The 19,765-nt window shown below is 47.2% G+C and overlaps 1 protein-coding gene across 1 annotated transcript in view; it reads right to left on the bottom strand.

The window, feature by feature from the left end:
• LOC311107835 (uncharacterized protein) overlaps positions 1–19,765 on the bottom strand; it is a gene marked incomplete at both ends in the record, with an annotated part of 99,287 nt that overhangs the window by 67,071 nt on the left and 12,451 nt on the right. The window contains 7 exons of the mRNA XM_084150401.1: positions 13,450–14,094; positions 14,288–14,432; positions 14,606–14,774; positions 14,932–15,100; positions 18,507–18,647; positions 18,944–19,113; positions 19,259–19,384. Coding sequence (XP_084006527.1) covers positions 13,450–14,094; positions 14,288–14,432; positions 14,606–14,774; positions 14,932–15,100; positions 18,507–18,647; positions 18,944–19,113; positions 19,259–19,384 — 1,565 coding nt within the window. The remainder of the gene's footprint in view (positions 1–13,449; positions 14,095–14,287; positions 14,433–14,605; positions 14,775–14,931; positions 15,101–18,506; positions 18,648–18,943; positions 19,114–19,258; positions 19,385–19,765) is intronic.

Here is a 19,765-nt window from a genome sequence, read left to right as displayed (position 1 = left end):
GTATATGTCTGTCTGAGTCAGGTATAGGAGAGACTGGTATATCTGTCTGTCTGAGTCAGGTACAAGAGAGACTGGTGTATCTGTCTGTTCGAGTCAGGCATAGGAGAGACTGGTGTATCTGTCTGAGACAGGTATAGGAGAGACTGGTGTATCTGTCTGTCTGAGTCAGGTATAGGAGAGACAGGTGTATCTGTCTGAGTCAGGTATAGGAGAGACTGGTGTATCTGTCTGTCTGAGTCAGGTATAGGAGAGACTGGTGTATATGTCTGTCTGACTCAGGCATAGGAGAGACTGGTGTATCTGTCTGTCTGAGTCAGGTATAGGAGAGACTGGTGTATCTGTCTGTCTGAGTCAGGTATATGAGAGACTGGTGTATATGTCTGTCTGAGTCAGGTATAGGAGAGACTGGTGTTTCTGTCTTTCTGAGTCAGGTATAGGAGAGACTGTTGTATCTGTCTGTCTGAGTCAGGTATAGGAGAGACTGGTGTATCTGTCTGTCTGAGTCAGGTATAGGAGAGACTGGTGTATCTGTCTGTCTGAGTCAGGTATAGGAGAGACTGGTGTATATGTCTGTCTGACTCAGGCATAGGAGAGACTGGTGTATCTGTCTGTCTGAGTCAAGTATAGGAGAGACTGGTGTATCTGTCTGTGTGAATCAGGTATAGGAGAAACTGGTGTATCTGTCTGAGTCAGGTATAGGAGAGACTGGTGTATCCGTCTGAGTCAGGTATAGGAGAGACTGGTGTAACTGTCTGTCTGAGTCAGGTATAGGAGAGACTGGTGTATCTGTCTGAGTCAGGTGTAGGAGAGACTGGTGTATTTGTTTGTCTGAGTCAGGTATAGGAGAGACTGGTGTATCTGTCTGTCTGAGTCAGGTATATCTGTCTGTCTGAGTCATGTATAGGAGAGACTGGTGTATCTGTCTGTCTGAGTCAGGTATAGGAGAGACTGGTGTATCTGTCTGTCTGAGTCAGGTATATGAGAGACTGGTGTATCTGTCTGTCTGAGTCAGGTATAGGAGAGACTGGTGTATATGTCTGTCTGAGTCAGGTATAGGAGAGACTGGTGTATCTGTCTGTCTGAGTCAGTTATAGGAGAGACTGGTGTATCTGTCTGTCTGAGTCAGGTATAGGAGAGACTGGTGTATCTGTCTGTCTGAGTCAGGTATAGGAGAGACTAGTGTATCCGTCTGAGTCAGGTATAGGAGAGACTGTTGTATCTGTCTGTCTGAGTCAGGCATAGGAGAGTCTGGTGTATCTGTCTGAGTCAGGTATAGGAGAGACTGGTGTATCTGTCTGTCTGTGTCAGGTATAGGAGAGACTGGTGTATCTGTCTGAGTCAGGTATAGGAGAGACTGGTGTATCTGTCTGTCTGAGTCAGGTATAGGAGAGACTGGTGTATATGTCTGTCTGACTCAGGCATAGGAGAGACTTGTGTATCTGTCTGTCTGAGTCAGGTATAGGAAAGACTGGTGTATCTGTCTGTTTGAGTCAGGTATAGGAGAGACTGGTGTATCTGTCTGTCTGAGTCAGGTATAGGAGAGACTGGTGTATCTGTCTGTCTGAGTCAGGTATAGGAGAGACTGGTGTATATGTCTGTCTGAGTCAGGTATAGGAGAGACTGGTGTATATGTCTGTCTGACTCAGGCATAGGAGAGACTGGTGTATCTGTCTGTCTGAGTCAGGTATATGAGAGACTGGTGTATATGTCTGTCTGAGTCAGGTATAGGAGAGACTGGTGTTTCTGTCTTTCTGAGTCAGGTATAGGAGAGACTGTTGTATCTGTCTGTCTGAGTCAGGTATAGGAGAGACTGGTGTATCTGTCTGTCTGAGTCAGGTATAGGAGAGACTGGTGTATCTGTCTGTCTGAGTCAGGTATAGGAGAGACTGGTGTATATGTCTGTCTGACTCAGGCATAGGAGAGACTGGTGTATCTGTCTGTCTGAGTCAAGTATAGGAGAGACTGGTGTATCTGTCTGTGTGAATCAGGTATAGGAGAAACTGGTGTATCTGTCTGAGTCAGGTATAGGAGAGACTGGTGTATCCGTCTGAGTCAGGTATAGGAGAGACTGGTGTAACTGTCTGTCTGAGTCAGGTATAGGAGAGACTGGTGTATCTGTCTGAGTCAGGTGTAGGAGAGACTGGTGTATTTGTTTGTCTGAGTCAGGTATAGGAGAGACTGGTGTATCTGTCTGTCTGAGTCAGGTATAGGAGAGACTGGTGTATATGTCTGTCTGACTCAGGCATAGGAGAGACTGGTGTATCTGTCTGTCTGAGTCAGGTATAGGAGAAACTGGTGTATCTGTCTGAGTCAGGTATAGGAGAGACTGGTGTATCTGTCTGAGTCAGGTATAGGAGAGACTGGTGTATCTGTCTGTCTGTGTCAGGTATAGGAGAGACTGGTGTATCTGTCTGAGTCAGGTATAGGAGAGACTGGTGTATCTGTCTGTCTGAGTCAGGTATAGGAGAGACTGGTGTATATGTCTGTCTGACTCAGGCATAGGAGAGACTTGTGTGTCTGTCTGAGTCAGGTATAGGAGAGACTGGTGTATCTGTCTGTTTGAGTCAGGTATAGGAGAGACTGGTGTATCTGTCTGTCTGAGTCAGGCATAGGAGAGTCTAGTGTATCTGTCTGAGTCAGGTATAGGAGAGACTGGTGTATCTGTCTGAGTCAGGTATAGGAGAGACTTGTGTATCTGTCTGTCTGAGTCAGGTATAGGAGAGACTGGTGTATATGTCTGTCTTACTCAGGCATAGGAGAGACTTGTGTATATGTCTGTCTGAGTCAGGTATAGGAAAGACTGGTGTATCTGTCTGTTTGAGTCAGGTATAGGAGAGACTGGTGTATCTGTCTGAGTCAGGTATAGGAGAAACTGGTGTATCTGTCTGTCTGAGTCAGGTATATGAGAGACTGGTGTATCCGTCTGAGTCCGGTATAGGAGAGACTGGTGTAACTGTCTGTCTGAGTCAGGTATAGGAGAGACTGGTGTATCTGTCTGTCTGAGTCACGCATAGGAGAGTCTGGTGTATCTGTCTGAGTCAGGTGTAGGAGAGATTGGTGTATCTGTTTGTCTGAATCAGGTATAGGAGAGACTGGTGTATCTGTCTGTCTGAGTCAGGTATAGGAGAGACTGGTGTATCTGTCTGTCTGAGTCAGGTATAGGAGAGACTGGTGTATCTGTCTGTCTGAGTCAGGTATAGGAGAGACTGGTGTATATGTCTGTCTGAGTCAGGTATAGGAGAGACTGGTGTATATGTCTGTCTTACTCAGGCATAGGAGAGACTGGTGTATCTGTCTGTCTGAGTCAGGTATAGGAAAGACGGGTGTATCTGTCGGAGTCAGGTATAGGAGAGACTGGTGTATCTGTCTGTCTGAGTCAGGTATAGGAGAGACTGGTGTATCTGTCTGTCTGTCAGGTATTGGAGAGACTGGTGTATATGTCTGTCTGAGTCAGGTATAGGAGAGACTGGTGTATCTGTCTGTCTGAGTCAGGTATAGGAGAGACTGGTGTATCTGTCTGTCTGAGTCAGGTATAGGAGAGACTGGTGTATCTGTCTGTCTGAGTCAGGTATAGGAGACACTGGTGTATATGTCTGTCTGACTCAGGCATAGGAGATACTGGTGTATCTGTCTGTCTGAGTCAGGTATAGGAGAGACTGGTGTATCTGTCTGTCTGAGTCAGGTATATGAGAGACTGGTGTATATGTATGTCTAAGTCAGGTATAGGAGAGACTGGTGTATATGTCTGTCTGAGTCAGGTATAGGAGAGACTGGTGTTTCTGTCTTTCTGAGTCAGGTATAGGAGAGACTGTTGTATCTGTCTGTCTGAGTCAGGTATAGGAGAGACTGGTGTATCTGTCTGTCTGAGTCAGGTATAGGAGAGACTGGTGTATCTGTCTGTCTGAGTCAGGTATAGGAGAGACTGGTGTATATGTCTGTCTGACTCAGGCATAGGAGAGACTAGTGTATCTGTCTGTCTGAGTCAAGTATAGGAGAGACTGGTGTATATGTCTGTGTGAGTCAGTTATAGGAGAGACGGATGTATCTGTCTGAGTCAGGTATAGGAGAAACTGGTGTATCTGTCTGATTCAGGTATAGGAGAGACTGGTGTATCCGTCTGAGTCAGGTATAGGAGAGATTGGTGTAACTGTCTGTCTGAGTCAGGTATAGGAGAGACTGGTGTATCTGTCTGAGTCAGGTATAGGAGAGACTGGTGTATCTGTCTGTCTGTGTCAGGTATAGGAGAGACTGGTGTATCTGTCTGAGTCAGGTATAGGAGAGACTGGTGTATCTGTCTGTCTGAGTCAGGTATAGGAGAGACTGGTGTATATGTCTGTCTGACTCAGGCATAGGAGAGACTTGTGTATCTGTCTGTCTGAGTCAGGTATAGGAAAGACTGGTGTATCTGTCTGTTTGAGTCAGGTATAGGAGAGACTGGTGTATCTGTCTGAGTCAGGTATAGGAGAGACTGGTGTATCTGTCTGTCTGAGTCAGGTATAGGAGAGACTGGTGTATCTGTCTGTCTGAGTCAGGTATAGGAGAGACTGGTGTATCTGTCTGTCTGAGTCAGGTATAGGAGAGACTGGTGTATATGTCTGTCTGACTCAGGCATAGGAGAGACTGGTGTATCTGTCTGTCTGAGTCAGGTATAGGAAAGACGGGTGTATCTGTCGGAGTCAGGTATAGGAGAGACTGGTGTATCTGTCTGTCTGAGTCAGGTATAGGAGAGACTGGTGTATCTGTCTGTCTGAGTCAGGTATAGGAGAGACTGTTGTATCTGTCTGTCTGAGTCAGGCATAGGAGAGTCTGGTGTATCTGTCTGAGTCAGGTATAGGAGAGACTGGTGTATCTGTCTGAGTCAGGTATAGGAGAGACTGGTGTATCTGTCTGTCTGTGTCAGGTATAGGAGAGACTGGTGTATCTGTCTGAGTCAGGTATAGGAGAGACTGGTGTATCTGTCTGTCTGAGTCAGGTATAGGAGAGACTGGTGTATATGTCTGTCTGACTCAGGCATAGGAGAGACTTGTGTGTCTGTCTGAGTCAGGTATAGGAGAGACTGGTGTATCTGTCTGTTTGAGTCAGGTATAGGAGAGACTGGTGTATCTGTCTGTCTGAGTCAGGCATAGGAGAGTCTAGTGTATCTGTCTGAGTCAGGTATAGGAGAGACTGGTGTATCTGTCTGAGTCAGGTATAGGAGAGACTTGTGTATCTGTCTGTCTGAGTCAGGTATAGGAGAGACTGGTGTATATGTCTGTCTTACTCAGGCATAGGAGAGACTTGTGTATATGTCTGTCTGAGTCAGGTATAGGAAAGACTGGTGTATCTGTCTGAGTCAGGTATAGGAGAAACTGGTGTATCTGTCTGTCTGAGTCAGGTATATGAGAGACTGGTGTATCCGTCTGAGTCAGGTATAGGAGAGACTGGTGTATCTGTCTGTCTGAGTCAGGTATAGGAGAGACTGGTGTATCTGTCTGTCTGAGTCAGGTATAGGAGAGACTGGTGTATCTGTCTGTCTGAGTCAGGTATAGGAGAGACTGGTGTATATGTCTGTCTGAGTCAGGTATAGGAGAGACTGGTGTATATGTCTGTCTGACTCAGGCATAGGAGAGACTGGTGTATCTGTCTGTCTGAGTCAGGTATAGGAAAGACGGGTGTTTCTGTCGGAGTCAGGTATAGGAGAGACTGGTGTATCTGTCTGTCTGAGTCAGGTATAGGAGAGACTGGTGTATCTGTCTGTCTGTCAGGTATTGGAGATACTGGTGTATATGTCTGTCTGAGTCAGGTATAGGAGAGACTGGTGTATCTGTCTGTCTGAGTCAGGTATAGGAGAGACTGGTGTATCTGTCTGTCTGAGTCAGGTATAGGAGAGACTGGTGTATCTGTCTGTCTCAGTCAGGTATAGGAGAGACTGGTGTATATGTCTGTCTGACTCAGGCATAGGAGAGACTGGTGTATCTGTCTATCTGAGTCAGGTATAGGAGAGACTGGTGTATCTGTCTGTCTGAGTCAGGTATATGAGAGACTGGTGTATATGTATGTCTAAGTCAGGTATAGGAGAGACTGGTGTATATGTCTGTCTGAGTCAGGTATAGGAGAGACTGGTGTTTCTGTCTTTCTGAGTCAGGTATAGGAGAGACTGTTGTATCTGTCTGTCTGAGTCAGGTATAGGAGAGACTGGTGTATCTGTCTGTCTGAGTCAGGTATAGGAGAGACTGGTGTATCTGTCTGTCTGAGTCAGGTATAGGAGAGACTGGTGTATATGTCTGTCTGACTCAGGCATAGGAGAGACTAGTGTATCTGTCTGTCTGAGTCAAGTATAGGAGAGACTGGTGTATATGTCTGTGTGAGTCAGTTATAGGAGAGACGGATGTATCTGTCTGAGTCAGGTATAGGAGAAACTGGTGTATCTGTCTGATTCAGGTATAGGAGAGACTGGTGTATCCGTCTGAGTCAGGTATAGGAGAGACTGGTGTAACTGTCTGTCTGAGTCAGGTATAGGAGAGACTGGTGTATCTGTCTGTCTGAGTCACGCATAGGAGAGTCTGGTGTATCTGTCTGAGTCAGGTGTAGGAGAGACTGGTGTATTTGTTTGTCTGAGTCAGGTATAGGAGAGACTGGTGTATCTGTCTGTCTGAGTCAGATATATATGTCTGTCTGAGTCATGTATAGGAGAGACTGGTGTATCTGTCTGTCTGAGTCAGGTATAGGAGAGACTGGTGTATCTGTCTGTCTGAGTCAGGTATAGGAGAGACTGGTGTATCTGTCTGTCTGAGTCAGGCATAGGAGAGACTGGTGTATATGTCTGTCTGAGTCAGGTATAGGAGAGACTGGTGTATCTGTCTGTCTGAGTCAGGTATAGGAGAGACTGGTGTATCTGTCTGTCTGACTCAGGTATAGGAGAGACTGGTGTATATGTCTGTCTGACTCAGGCATAGGAGAGACTGGTGTATATGTCTGTCTGAGTCAAGTATAGGAGAGATTGGTGTATCTGTCTGTGTGAGTCAGTTATAGGAGAGACTGGTGTATCTGTCTGTCTGAGTCAGGTATAGGAGAGACTGGTGTATCTGTCTGTCTGAGTCAGGTATAGGAGAGACTGGTGTATATGTCTGTCTGACTCAGGCATAGGAGAGACTGGTGTATCTGTCTGTCTGAGTCAGGTATAGGAAAGACGGGTGTATCTGTCTGAGTCAGGTATAGGAGAGACTGGTGTATCTGTCTGTCTGAGTCAGGTATAGGAGAGTCTGGTGTATCTGTCTGTCTGAGTCAGGTATAGGAGAGACTGGTGTGTCTGTCTGTCTGAGTCAGGTATAGGAGAGACTGGTGTATCTGTCTGTCTGAGTCAGGTATAGGAGATACTGGTGTATCTGTCTGTCTGAGTCAGGTATAGGAGAGACTGGTGTATATGTCTGTCTGACTCAGGCATAGGAGAGACTGGTGTATCTGTCTGAGTCAGTTATAGGAGAGACTGGTGTATCTGTCTGTCTGAGTCAGGTATAGGAGAGACTGGTGTATCTGTCTGTCTGAGTCAGGTATAGGAGAGACTGGTGTATATGTCTGTCTGACTCAGGCATAGGAGAGACTGGTGTATATGTCTGTCTGAGTCAAGTATAGGAGAGACTGGTGTATCTGTCTGTGTGAGTCAGTTATAGGAGAGACGGGTGTATCTGTCTGTCTGAGTCAGGTATAGGAGAAACTGGTGTATCTGTGTGAGTCAGGTATAGGAGAGACTGGTGTATCCGTCTGAGTCAGGTATAGGAGAGACTGGTGTAACTGTCTGTCTGAGTCAGGTATAGGAGAGACTGGTGTATCTGTCTGTCTGAGTCAGGTATAGGAGAGACTGGTGTATCTGTCTGTCTGTCAGGTATTGGAGAGACTGGTGTATATGTCTGTCTGAGTCAGGTATAGGAGAGACTGGTGTATCTGTCTGTCTGAGTCAGGTATAGGAGAGACTGGTGTATCTGTCTGTCTGAGTCAGGTATAGGAGAGACTGGTGTATCTGTCTGTCTGAGTCAGGTATAGGAGACACTGGTGTATATGTCTGTCTGACTCAGGCATAGGAGAGACTGGTGTATCTGTCTGTCTGAGTCAGGTATAGGAGAGACTGGTGTATCTGTCTGTCTGAGTCAGGTATATGAGAGACTGGTGTATATGTATGTCTAAGTCAGGTATAGGAGAGACTGGTGTATATGTCTGTCTGAGTCAGGTATAGGAGAGACTGGTGTTTCTGTCTTTCTGAGTCAGGTATAGGAGAGACTGTTGTATCTGTCTGTCTGAGTCAGGTATAGGAGAGACTGGTGTATCTGTCTGTCTGAGTCAGGTATAGGAGAGACTGGTGTATCTGTCTGTCTGAGTCAGGTATAGGAGAGACTGGTGTATATGTCTGTCTGACTCAGGCATAGGAGAGACTAGTGTATCTGTCTGTCTGAGTCAAGTATAGGAGAGACTGGTGTATATGTCTGTGTGAGTCAGTTATAGGAGAGACGGATGTATCTGTCTGAGTCAGGTATAGGAGAAACTGGTGTATCTGTCTGATTCAGGTATAGGAGAGACTGGTGTATCCGTCTGAGTCAGGTATAGGAGAGATTGGTGTAACTGTCTGTCTGAGTCAGGTATAGGAGAGACTGGTGTATCTGTCTGAGTCAGGTATAGGAGAGACTGGTGTATCTGTCTGTCTGTGTCAGGTATAGGAGAGACTGGTGTATCTGTCTGAGTCAGGTATAGGAGAGACTGGTGTATCTGTCTGTCTGAGTCAGGTATAGGAGAGACTGGTGTATATGTCTGTCTGACTCAGGCATAGGAGAGACTTGTGTATCTGTCTGTCTGAGTCAGGTATAGGAAAGACTGGTGTATCTGTCTGTTTGAGTCAGGTATAGGAGAGACTGGTGTATCTGTCTGAGTCAGGTATAGGAGAGACTGGTGTATCTGTCTGTCTGAGTCAGGTATAGGAGAGACTGGTGTATCTGTCTGTCTGAGTCAGGTATAGGAGAGACTGGTGTATCTGTCTGTCTGAGTCAGGTATAGGAGAGACTGGTGTATATGTCTGTCTGACTCAGGCATAGGAGAGACTGGTGTATCTGTCTGTCTGAGTCAGGTATAGGAAAGACGGGTGTATCTGTCGGAGTCAGGTATAGGAGAGACTGGTGTATCTGTCTGTCTGAGTCAGGTATAGGAGAGACTGGTGTATCTGTCTGTCTGAGTCAGGTATAGGAGAGACTGTTGTATCTGTCTGTCTGAGTCAGGCATAGGAGAGTCTGGTGTATCTGTCTGAGTCAGGTATAGGAGAGACTGGTGTATCTGTCTGAGTCAGGTATAGGAGAGACTGGTGTATCTGTCTGTCTGTGTCAGGTATAGGAGAGACTGGTGTATCTGTCTGAGTCAGGTATAGGAGAGACTGGTGTATCTGTCTGTCTGAGTCAGGTATAGGAGAGACTGGTGTATATGTCTGTCTGACTCAGGCATAGGAGAGACTTGTGTGTCTGTCTGAGTCAGGTATAGGAGAGACTGGTGTATCTGTCTGTTTGAGTCAGGTATAGGAGAGACTGGTGTATCTGTCTGTCTGAGTCAGGCATAGGAGAGTCTAGTGTATCTGTCTGAGTCAGGTATAGGAGAGACTGGTGTATCTGTCTGAGTCAGGTATAGGAGAGACTTGTGTATCTGTCTGTCTGAGTCAGGTATAGGAGAGACTGGTGTATATGTCTGTCTTACTCAGGCATAGGAGAGACTTGTGTATATGTCTGTCTGAGTCAGGTATAGGAAAGACTGGTGTATCTGTCTGAGTCAGGTATAGGAGAAACTGGTGTATCTGTCTGTCTGAGTCAGGTATATGAGAGACTGGTGTATCCGTCTGAGTCAGGTATAGGAGAGACTGGTGTATCTGTCTGTCTGAGTCAGGTATAGGAGAGACTGGTGTATCTGTCTGTCTGAGTCAGGTATAGGAGAGACTGGTGTATCTGTCTGTCTGAGTCAGGTATAGGAGAGACTGGTGTATATGTCTGTCTGAGTCAGGTATAGGAGAGACTGGTGTATATGTCTGTCTGACTCAGGCATAGGAGAGACTGGTGTATCTGTCTGTCTGAGTCAGGTATAGGAAAGACGGGTGTTTCTGTCGGAGTCAGGTATAGGAGAGACTGGTGTATCTGTCTGTCTGAGTCAGGTATAGGAGAGACTGGTGTATCTGTCTGTCTGTCAGGTATTGGAGATACTGGTGTATATGTCTGTCTGAGTCAGGTATAGGAGAGACTGGTGTATCTGTCTGTCTGAGTCAGGTATAGGAGAGACTGGTGTATCTGTCTGTCTGAGTCAGGTATAGGAGAGACTGGTGTATCTGTCTGTCTCAGTCAGGTATAGGAGAGACTGGTGTATATGTCTGTCTGACTCAGGCATAGGAGAGACTGGTGTATCTGTCTATCTGAGTCAGGTATAGGAGAGACTGGTGTATCTGTCTGTCTGAGTCAGGTATATGAGAGACTGGTGTATATGTATGTCTAAGTCAGGTATAGGAGAGACTGGTGTATATGTCTGTCTGAGTCAGGTATAGGAGAGACTGGTGTTTCTGTCTTTCTGAGTCAGGTATAGGAGAGACTGTTGTATCTGTCTGTCTGAGTCAGGTATAGGAGAGACTGGTGTATCTGTCTGTCTGAGTCAGGTATAGGAGAGACTGGTGTATCTGTCTGTCTGAGTCAGGTATAGGAGAGACTGGTGTATATGTCTGTCTGACTCAGGCATAGGAGAGACTAGTGTATCTGTCTGTCTGAGTCAAGTATAGGAGAGACTGGTGTATATGTCTGTGTGAGTCAGTTATAGGAGAGACGGATGTATCTGTCTGAGTCAGGTATAGGAGAAACTGGTGTATCTGTCTGATTCAGGTATAGGAGAGACTGGTGTATCCGTCTGAGTCAGGTATAGGAGAGACTGGTGTAACTGTCTGTCTGAGTCAGGTATAGGAGAGACTGGTGTATCTGTCTGTCTGAGTCACGCATAGGAGAGTCTGGTGTATCTGTCTGAGTCAGGTGTAGGAGAGACTGGTGTATTTGTTTGTCTGAGTCAGGTATAGGAGAGACTGGTGTATCTGTCTGTCTGAGTCAGATATATATGTCTGTCTGAGTCATGTATAGGAGAGACTGGTGTATCTGTCTGTCTGAGTCAGGTATAGGAGAGACTGGTGTATCTGTCTGTCTGAGTCAGGTATAGGAGAGACTGGTGTATCTGTCTGTCTGAGTCAGGCATAGGAGAGACTGGTGTATATGTCTGTCTGAGTCAGGTATAGGAGAGACTGGTGTATCTGTCTGTCTGAGTCAGGTATAGGAGAGACTGGTGTATCTGTCTGTCTGACTCAGGTATAGGAGAGACTGGTGTATATGTCTGTCTGACTCAGGCATAGGAGAGACTGGTGTATATGTCTGTCTGAGTCAAGTATAGGAGAGATTGGTGTATCTGTCTGTGTGAGTCAGTTATAGGAGAGACTGGTGTATCTGTCTGTCTGAGTCAGGTATAGGAGAGACTGGTGTATCTGTCTGTCTGAGTCAGGTATAGGAGAGACTGGTGTATATGTCTGTCTGACTCAGGCATAGGAGAGACTGGTGTATCTGTCTGTCTGAGTCAGGTATAGGAAAGACGGGTGTATCTGTCTGAGTCAGGTATAGGAGAGACTGGTGTATCTGTCTGTCTGAGTCAGGTATAGGAGAGTCTGGTGTATCTGTCTGTCTGAGTCAGGTATAGGAGAGACTGGTGTGTCTGTCTGTCTGAGTCAGGTATAGGAGAGACTGGTGTATCTGTCTGTCTGAGTCAGGTATAGGAGATACTGGTGTATCTGTCTGTCTGAGTCAGGTATAGGAGAGACTGGTGTATATGTCTGTCTGACTCAGGCATAGGAGAGACTGGTGTATCTGTCTGAGTCAGTTATAGGAGAGACTGGTGTATCTGTCTGTCTGAGTCAGGTATAGGAGAGACTGGTGTATCTGTCTGTCTGAGTCAGGTATAGGAGAGACTGGTGTATATGTCTGTCTGACTCAGGCATAGGAGAGACTGGTGTATATGTCTGTCTGAGTCAAGTATAGGAGAGACTGGTGTATCTGTCTGTGTGAGTCAGTTATAGGAGAGACGGGTGTATCTGTCTGTCTGAGTCAGGTATAGGAGAAACTGGTGTATCTGTGTGAGTCAGGTATAGGAGAGACTGGTGTATCCGTCTGAGTCAGGTATAGGAGAGACTGGTGTAACTGTCTGTCTGAGTCAGGTATAGGAGAGACTGGTGTATCTGTCTGTCTGAGTCACGAATAGGAGAGACTGGTGTATCTGTCTGTTTGAGTCAGGTATATCTGTCTGTCTGAGTCATGTATAGGAGAGACTGGTGTATTTGTCTGTCTGAGTCAGGTATAGGAGAGACTGGTGTATCTGTCTGTCTGAGTCAGGTATAGGAGAGACTGGTGTATCTGTCTGTCTGAGTCAGGTATAGGAGAGACTGGTGTATCTGTCTGTCTGAGTCATGTATAGGAGAGACTGGTGTATCTGTCTGTCTGAGTCAGGTATAGGAGAGACTGGTGTATATGTCTGTCTGACTCAGGCATAGGAGAGACTGGTGTATCTGTCTGTCTGAGTCAGGTATAGGAAAGACGGGTGTATCTGTCTGAGTCAGGTATAGGAGAGACTGGTGTATCTGTCTGTCTGAGTCAGGTATAGGAGAGACTTGTGTATCTGTCTGTCTGAGTCAGTTATAGGAGAGACTGGTGTGTCTGTCTTTCTGAGTCAGGTATAGGAGAGACGGGTGTATCTGTCTGTCTGAGTCAGGTATAGGAGAGACTGGTGTATCTGTCTGTCTGAGTCAGTTATATGAGAGACTGGTGTATATGTCTGTCTAAGTCAGGTATAGGAGAGACTGGTGTATATGTATGTCTGAATCAGGTATAGGAGAGACTGGTGTATCTGTCTGAGTCAGGTATAGGAGAGACTGGTGTGTCTGTCTGTCTGAGTCAGGTATAGGAGAGACTGGTGTGTCTGTCTGAGTCAGGTATAGGAGAGACGGGTGTATCTGTCTGTCTGAGTCAGGCATAGGAGAGACTGGTGTATCTGTCTGAGTCAGTTATAGGAGAGAATGGTGTATCTGTCTGTCTGAGTCAGGTATAGGAGAGACTGGTGTATCTGTCTGAGTCAGGTATAGGAGAGATTGGTGTATCTGTCTGAGTCAGGTATAGGAGAGACTGGTGTATCTGTGTCTGTGTCAGGTATAGGAGAGACTGGTGTATCTGTCTGTCTGAGTCAGGTATAGGAGAGACTGGTGTATCTGTCTGAGTCAGGTATAGGAGAGACTGGTGTATCTGTCTGAGTCAGGTATAGGAGAGACTGGTGTATCTGTCTGTCTGAGTCAGGTATAGGAAAGACTGGTGTGTCTGTCTGAGTCAGGTATAGGAGAGACTGGTGTATCTGTCTGTCTGAATCAGGTATGCGTTAGTTTACCTGTGTGAACAGAATCTCTGTCTGTCCGTCCGTCTCTGGTGTCCCTCTGGGCCATCCTGGATCCTGTTGCAGGAAGGGATGGAGGGAACCTCCACAGAACAGAGACAGAGGAGGAGATAGCCTTTCCCTGGGCCTGCTCCTCATCCTCTCCCTCATCTCCAGCTCCAGGCTCAGCTCCTGCTGCTCCTGCTCCGACCTCCAGGAAGCGGCAGTCAACAGGGGCGAAGAGGAGCAGGGGGGGAGGCCGGGGCTGGGAGTCGACGATGGGGTCAACGCAGGGGCCAGGAAGCCACACTGCTCCCCCACCACACTGACCACTATTCCATTAGGAATACTGTTTGGAATGCCATTAGCAATTCCGTTTGGAACCCCACTCAGAATTCCAGTGGACTGGATGTAGACCTGATGGTTAGGGCTGTTGGTGGGGGAATCAGGCCCAGAGCCGGGGCTGGAGCTGGGGTTGTGGGTGGGGGTGAGCAAGGAGGAGGGGGTGAGGGGTTCCAGGCTCGTACCCAGCTGGCAGAGGGGCACAGGGGTCAAGCAGAGGTGGGGCAGCTGGAAAGGGCGGAGCCTCTGGAGGAGGGAGGGCTTGGTGCCAGAGACAGGGAGACCTCGCTTACGCAGCTGCTGTCGCAACTCAGACACCTGAGAGAGAAGGAGGACGGTGTGTGAGAGAGGAGAGAGTCAGGGACAGCAAATAGAGAGGGATGACAGAAATAGGTCAGAGAATGATGAGAAGCAAGCAAGGACCAAAGAAGGAAGAGGAGGTACAGATAAATAGGAAGTGAGAAGTGCTATAAACATTCAAATGTTCAAGTTATTATTCTGCCCATTTTACCGTGAGGTCGACCAGGTTAGGTGGGAGGAGCTCAGACGTGTGGGAGGGACTTGTGTCCACAGGGGTGGGGTTTGTTGCCTTGGATACAGGCTGAGGGTTCTGGGGTGTGGCTCCAGAGAACCTCATGATTTGGTTGGTGTCTCCACTTTGATAAAAACAAAACATTCATGCTCATTAGTTGCCAGCGCCCATGTAATGGTTAACCAACTTTAAATGGTCTGATGAACAGTATAACATCTGAATGAAACCACAGTTCTTGTGAGAAGGCCCAGGGGGAGGGAGGTTTTTTGTGGTGTGTGTGTGTGTAGTGGTACCTACCTGGGTGTGACGGTGAGCTGCTGCTGTTGCTGCTGGTCCTGTTGCTGCTGCTGCTGTTGGTTCTGGAGGATCTGCAGCTGGAGGAACACCTGCTGTTGCTGCAGGAGGCTGGGGTAGGCGGGGTCTATGGGCTGGGCCGGGATGGGGCTCCTCTGACTGGCCCCTCCCCCTGAGCACAATGTTAATAATGATAAACTTCCCTGCTATGTAGTGGACTCATTTTGACAACATTTGTCATGTAAAGCACATTGGGCTGAAAGTATTGTATGAAAGGTAAAATATACATAAAAGACAATAATGTTTTTAAAAATTGTAAAGAGTATTACCGGCAGTTCCGGTTGTGCCTCTCTGGTCGGGGGGAATGTACTGGTGGTATTTGAGTTTCCTCATCTTGGGCTGTGAGTCCCGTGTTTTCCGCGGGCGGGGGGGACGAGAGGAAGTCAGGGAGGGAGTGAGGGAGGAAGAGTCGGCGGGAGGTGTGAGAGACCGGGCTGTCTGAGAAACGTGGAGAAAGAAAGAGGAAGAGAGGGAGAGACGAAGAATGAATCAAAGTAATATTTCTCAAATCCCATATTCTTATTAGAAATATATTATTCAAGCATTGTCAAAATACAGTACATAAACGATATAACCTGAGAGAGGTCAGATCAATTCTGATGAGTACTGCCAGTTCTGAAAGTACTACCATGTTATGAGTTCCTAAGGCAAAGTTAACAGCAGGAGTGTATACAATATGTCATGTAACATATGTGATCCTTTCAGGTTGAACAGTCAGAATCAAGGGCTGAATCTTAGCATGAGGCGCATTGAGGAGTACACCACATCAGCCACTGGCTTCATCAATAAGTGCATCGATGACGTCGTCCCCACAGTGACCGTACGTACATACCCCAACCAGAAGCCATGGATTACAGGCAACATCCGCACTGAGCTAAAGGGTAGAGCTGCCGCTTTCAAGGAGCGGGACTCTAACCCGGACGCTTATAAGATGCCCTCTGACGAACCATCAAACAGGCAAAGAGTCAATACAGGACTAAGATTGAATCGTACTACACCGGCTCTGACGCTCGTCGGATGTGGCAGGGCTTGAAAACTATTACAGACTACAAAGGGAAGCACAGCCGCGAGCTGCCCAGTGACACAAGACTTCCAGACGAGCTAAACCACTTCTATGCTCGCATCGGGGCAAGCAACACTGAAGCATGCATGAGAGCACCAGCTGTTCCGGATGACTATGTGATCACGCTCTCCGTAGCCAATGTGAGTAAGACTTTTAAGCAGGTCAACATACAGACGGATTACCAGGACGTGTACTCCGAGCATGTGCTGACCAACTGGCAAGTGTCTTCACTGACATTTTCATTTCAGTCCCTGACTGAGTCTGTAATACCAACATGTTTCAAGCAGACCACCATAGTCCCCATGCCCAATGACACTAAGATAACCTGCCTAAATGACTACCGACCCGTAGCACTGACGTCTGTAGCCATGAAGTGCTTTGAAAGGCTGGTCATGGCTCACATCAACACCATTATCCCAGAAACCCTAGACCCATTCCAATTTGCATACCGCCCCAACAGATCCACTGATGATGCAATCTCTATTGCACTCCACACTGCCCTTTCCCACCTGGACAAGAGGAACACCTACGTGAGAATGCTATTCATTGACTACAGCTCAGCATTCAACACCATAGTGCCCTCAAAGCTCATCACTAAGCTAAGGATCCTGGGACTAAACACCTCCCTCTCAACTGGATCCTGGACTTCCTGACGGGCCACCCCCAGGTGGTAAGGGTAGGTAACAACATTTACATTTTTTTACATTTTAGTCATTTAGCAGACGCTCTTATCCAGAGCGACTTACAAATTGGTGCATTCACCTTATAACCAGTGGGATAACCACTTTACAATGTTTTTTTTTTATTTCTTTGGGGTGGGGTAAGGGGGGGTAGAAGGATTACTTTATCCTATCCCAGGTGTTCCTTAAAGAGGTGGGGTTTCAAATGTCTCCGGAAGGTGGTGAGTGACTCCGCTGTCCTGGCGTCGTGAGGGAGCTTGTTCCACCATTGGGGTGCCAGAGCAGCAAACAGTTTTGACTGGGCTGAGCGGGAACTGTGCTTCAGCAGAGGTAGGGGAGCCAGCAGGCCAGAGGTGGATGAATGCAATGCCCTCGTTTTGGTGAAGGGACTGATCAGAGCCTGAAGGTACGGAGGTGCCGTTCCCCTCACAGCTCCGTAGGCAAGCACCATGGTCTTGTAGCAACACATCTGCCAAACTAATCCTCAACACGGGGGCCCCTCAGGGGTGCGTGCTCAGTCCCCTCCTGTACTCCCTGTTCACCCATGACTGCATGGCCAGGCATGACTCCAACACCATCATTAAGTTTTCCGACAACACAACAGTGGTAGGCCTGATCACCGACAATGATGAGACAGCCTATAGGGAGGAGGTCAGAGACCTGGCTGTGTGGTGCACATAACAACCTCTCCCTCAACGTGACCAAGACAAAGGAGATGATTGTGGACTACAGGAAAAAAAAGAGGACTGAGCACGCCCCCATTCTCATCGACGGGGCTGTAGTGGAACAGGTTGAGAGCTTCAAGTTCCTTGGTGTCCACATCACCAACAAACTATCATGGTCCAAACACACCAAGACAGTCGTGAAGAGGGCACGACAAAGCCTATTCCCCCTCAGGAGACTGAAAAGATTTGGCATGGGTCCTCAGATCCTCAAAGAATTCTACAGCTGCACCATCGAGAGCATCCTGACTGGTTGCATCACCGCCTGGTATGGCAACTGCTCGGCCTCCGACCGCAAGGCACTACAGAGTGTAGTGCGTACGGCCCAGTACATCACTGGGGCCAAGCTTCCTGCCATCCAGGACCTCTATACCAGGCGATGTCAGAGGAAGGCCCTCAAAATTGTCAAAGACTCCAGCCACCCTAGTCATAGACTGTTCTCTCTGCTACCGCACGGCAAGCGGTACCGGAGTGCCAAGTCTAGGTCCAAAAGACTTCTCAACAGCTTCTACCCCCAAGCCATAAGAATCCTGAACAGCTAATCATGACTACCCGGACTATTTGCACTGCCCCCCCACCCCCACCCCATCTTTTTATGCTGCTGCTACTCTGTTAATTATTTATGCATAGTCACTTTAACTCTACCCACATGTACATATTACCACAACTACCTCAACTAGCCGGTGCCCCCGCACATTGACTCTGCTCTGGTATCCCCCTGTATATATAGCCTCCCTACTGTTATTTTATTTTACTTATGCTCTTTTTTTCTCAACACTTTTTTGTTGTTGTTTTATTTTACTTTTTTATTAAAAAAGAAATGCATTGTTGGTTAAGGGCTGTAAGTAAGCATTTCACTGTAATGTCTACACCTGTTGTATTCGGCGCATGTGGCCAATAAAATTTGATTTGATTTGATGTGTGAAACCGTGACAACTGACAGTCCAGTCAGTTGTGACATCTAGCAGGTGTGTGTGTGTGGGTGTGTGTTAAGCCATAGGGCATAGTTCCGTTGGTAGTGACTGTTGACACTAATGAATGCGTAACACCAGAGTGAGTGTGTACATTATGCTATGTGGTTGAATAACTATACAGGAGAAGAAGAGTCCCTACTGATCTACTGTACCTGACCCTCAGTCAAAACATGTATTTCTCTCTATGCAGACAATACATTAACATCTGGGATACTGTAATACTGTAATACTGCATATGCATGGGATTATGTTTGATTGACTTTACCACCAATCAATAAATCAATTAATCCATTGTTAATGCTTCTATCAATCTATTCTTAATTTCTATCATGCTTTTTACAGATGCATTTCCACATTATTCTAGATGTGTGTTTGATCTATTTCTGAGTAACCCTGTTCCAGTACCTTTGGCAGCAGGGGCGTGGCATGGGAGGTCAGATACATCCCCTTTAGTCTCCCGGTCGTTGCCATGGAGTTGGAGTCGCCCACAGTCATGCACATTGGCTGCCTGATGCCCTCAGTTGCTGGGAGCAACGCCAAGATAGACTGCAGGAAAGCAGGACAGAAATATAAACAGGTTATAGTAGATGCTTTAACCCAAGCATGACTTGCAGTTCTAAAGGCAGTTTTGTGTTTTCCCTGCTGATGGTTGAGGTTAGGATTTAGGGGAAGTTAATCTCACCCGATGGTTGAGGTTAGGATTTAGGCGAAGATAATCTCACTTGATGGTTGAAGTTAGGATTTAGGGGAAGGTAATCTCACTTGATGGTTGAGGTTAAGATTTAGGGGAAGGTCATCTCACCTGATTGTTGAGGTTAGGATTTAGGGGAAGTTCATCTCACCTGAGCATGGGCGGTACTGTGGGTAAGGGGCGAGACCCCAGGCGACAGGTCACTCAGTGATTGGTCGTCTGAGAGCCCCGGCGATGAGGAGAGTGCAGGTGATTGGAGGACCCGGAGTTGCTCGGGAGACAAGGAGGAGGAGCAGGAAGAGATGTCATCTTGGAAGACATCTGAGGAGAGAGGGAAGGAGACGGGGCCTAAGGGAAGAGTGGGAGAAAGAAGGCAGGGGAAGAAGGAAAAGGTTTATTAGTAATGACATCTGGACTGTTTGAAAACGTCTATAGTTATTTTGTGCGTGTGTGTGTGTTAACCCACGGTTCTCCGGAGGCAGTATGTGTTTGTGCAGTAGCTCAAGAGGTCCTGGCCGACGCTGGATCTTCTCTCCGAGGTCGTCAGCCAGCCGAGCCTTCTTCTGCCTCCCGGCCCCACACACACTCCTGTCTGTTAGAGAGAGAAGCAACACACTCCTGTCTGTTAGAGAGAGAAGCAACACACTCCTGTCTGTTAGAGAGAGAAGCAACACAAGCCTGTCTGTTAGAGAGAGAAGCAACACACTCTAGTCTGTTAGAGAGAGAAGCAACACACTCCTGTCTGTTAGAGAGAGAAGCAACACACTCTAGTCTGTTAGAGAGAGAAGCAACACACTCCTGTCTGTTAGAGACAGAAGCAACAGGAGCTGAGAGCAGATGTGTGTTTGCGTATGCATAACTGTGTTACAGTAGTCACTCAATCCCAGTTCAACCCAGCAGGGGTACCCAAAATGTCTGCCTTAAAGGAAACACATACCCCTGGAGACACACAAAACAACAACAATAACAACAA

The sequence above is a fragment of the Coregonus lavaretus genome (assembly GCF_964263955.1).
Source record: "Coregonus lavaretus genome assembly, chromosome: 3".
NCBI lineage: Eukaryota > Metazoa > Chordata > Actinopteri > Salmoniformes > Salmonidae > Coregonus > Coregonus lavaretus.
Note: the sequence above shows the minus strand (reverse complement) of the source record. Positions and strands in the feature narration are given on the sequence as shown.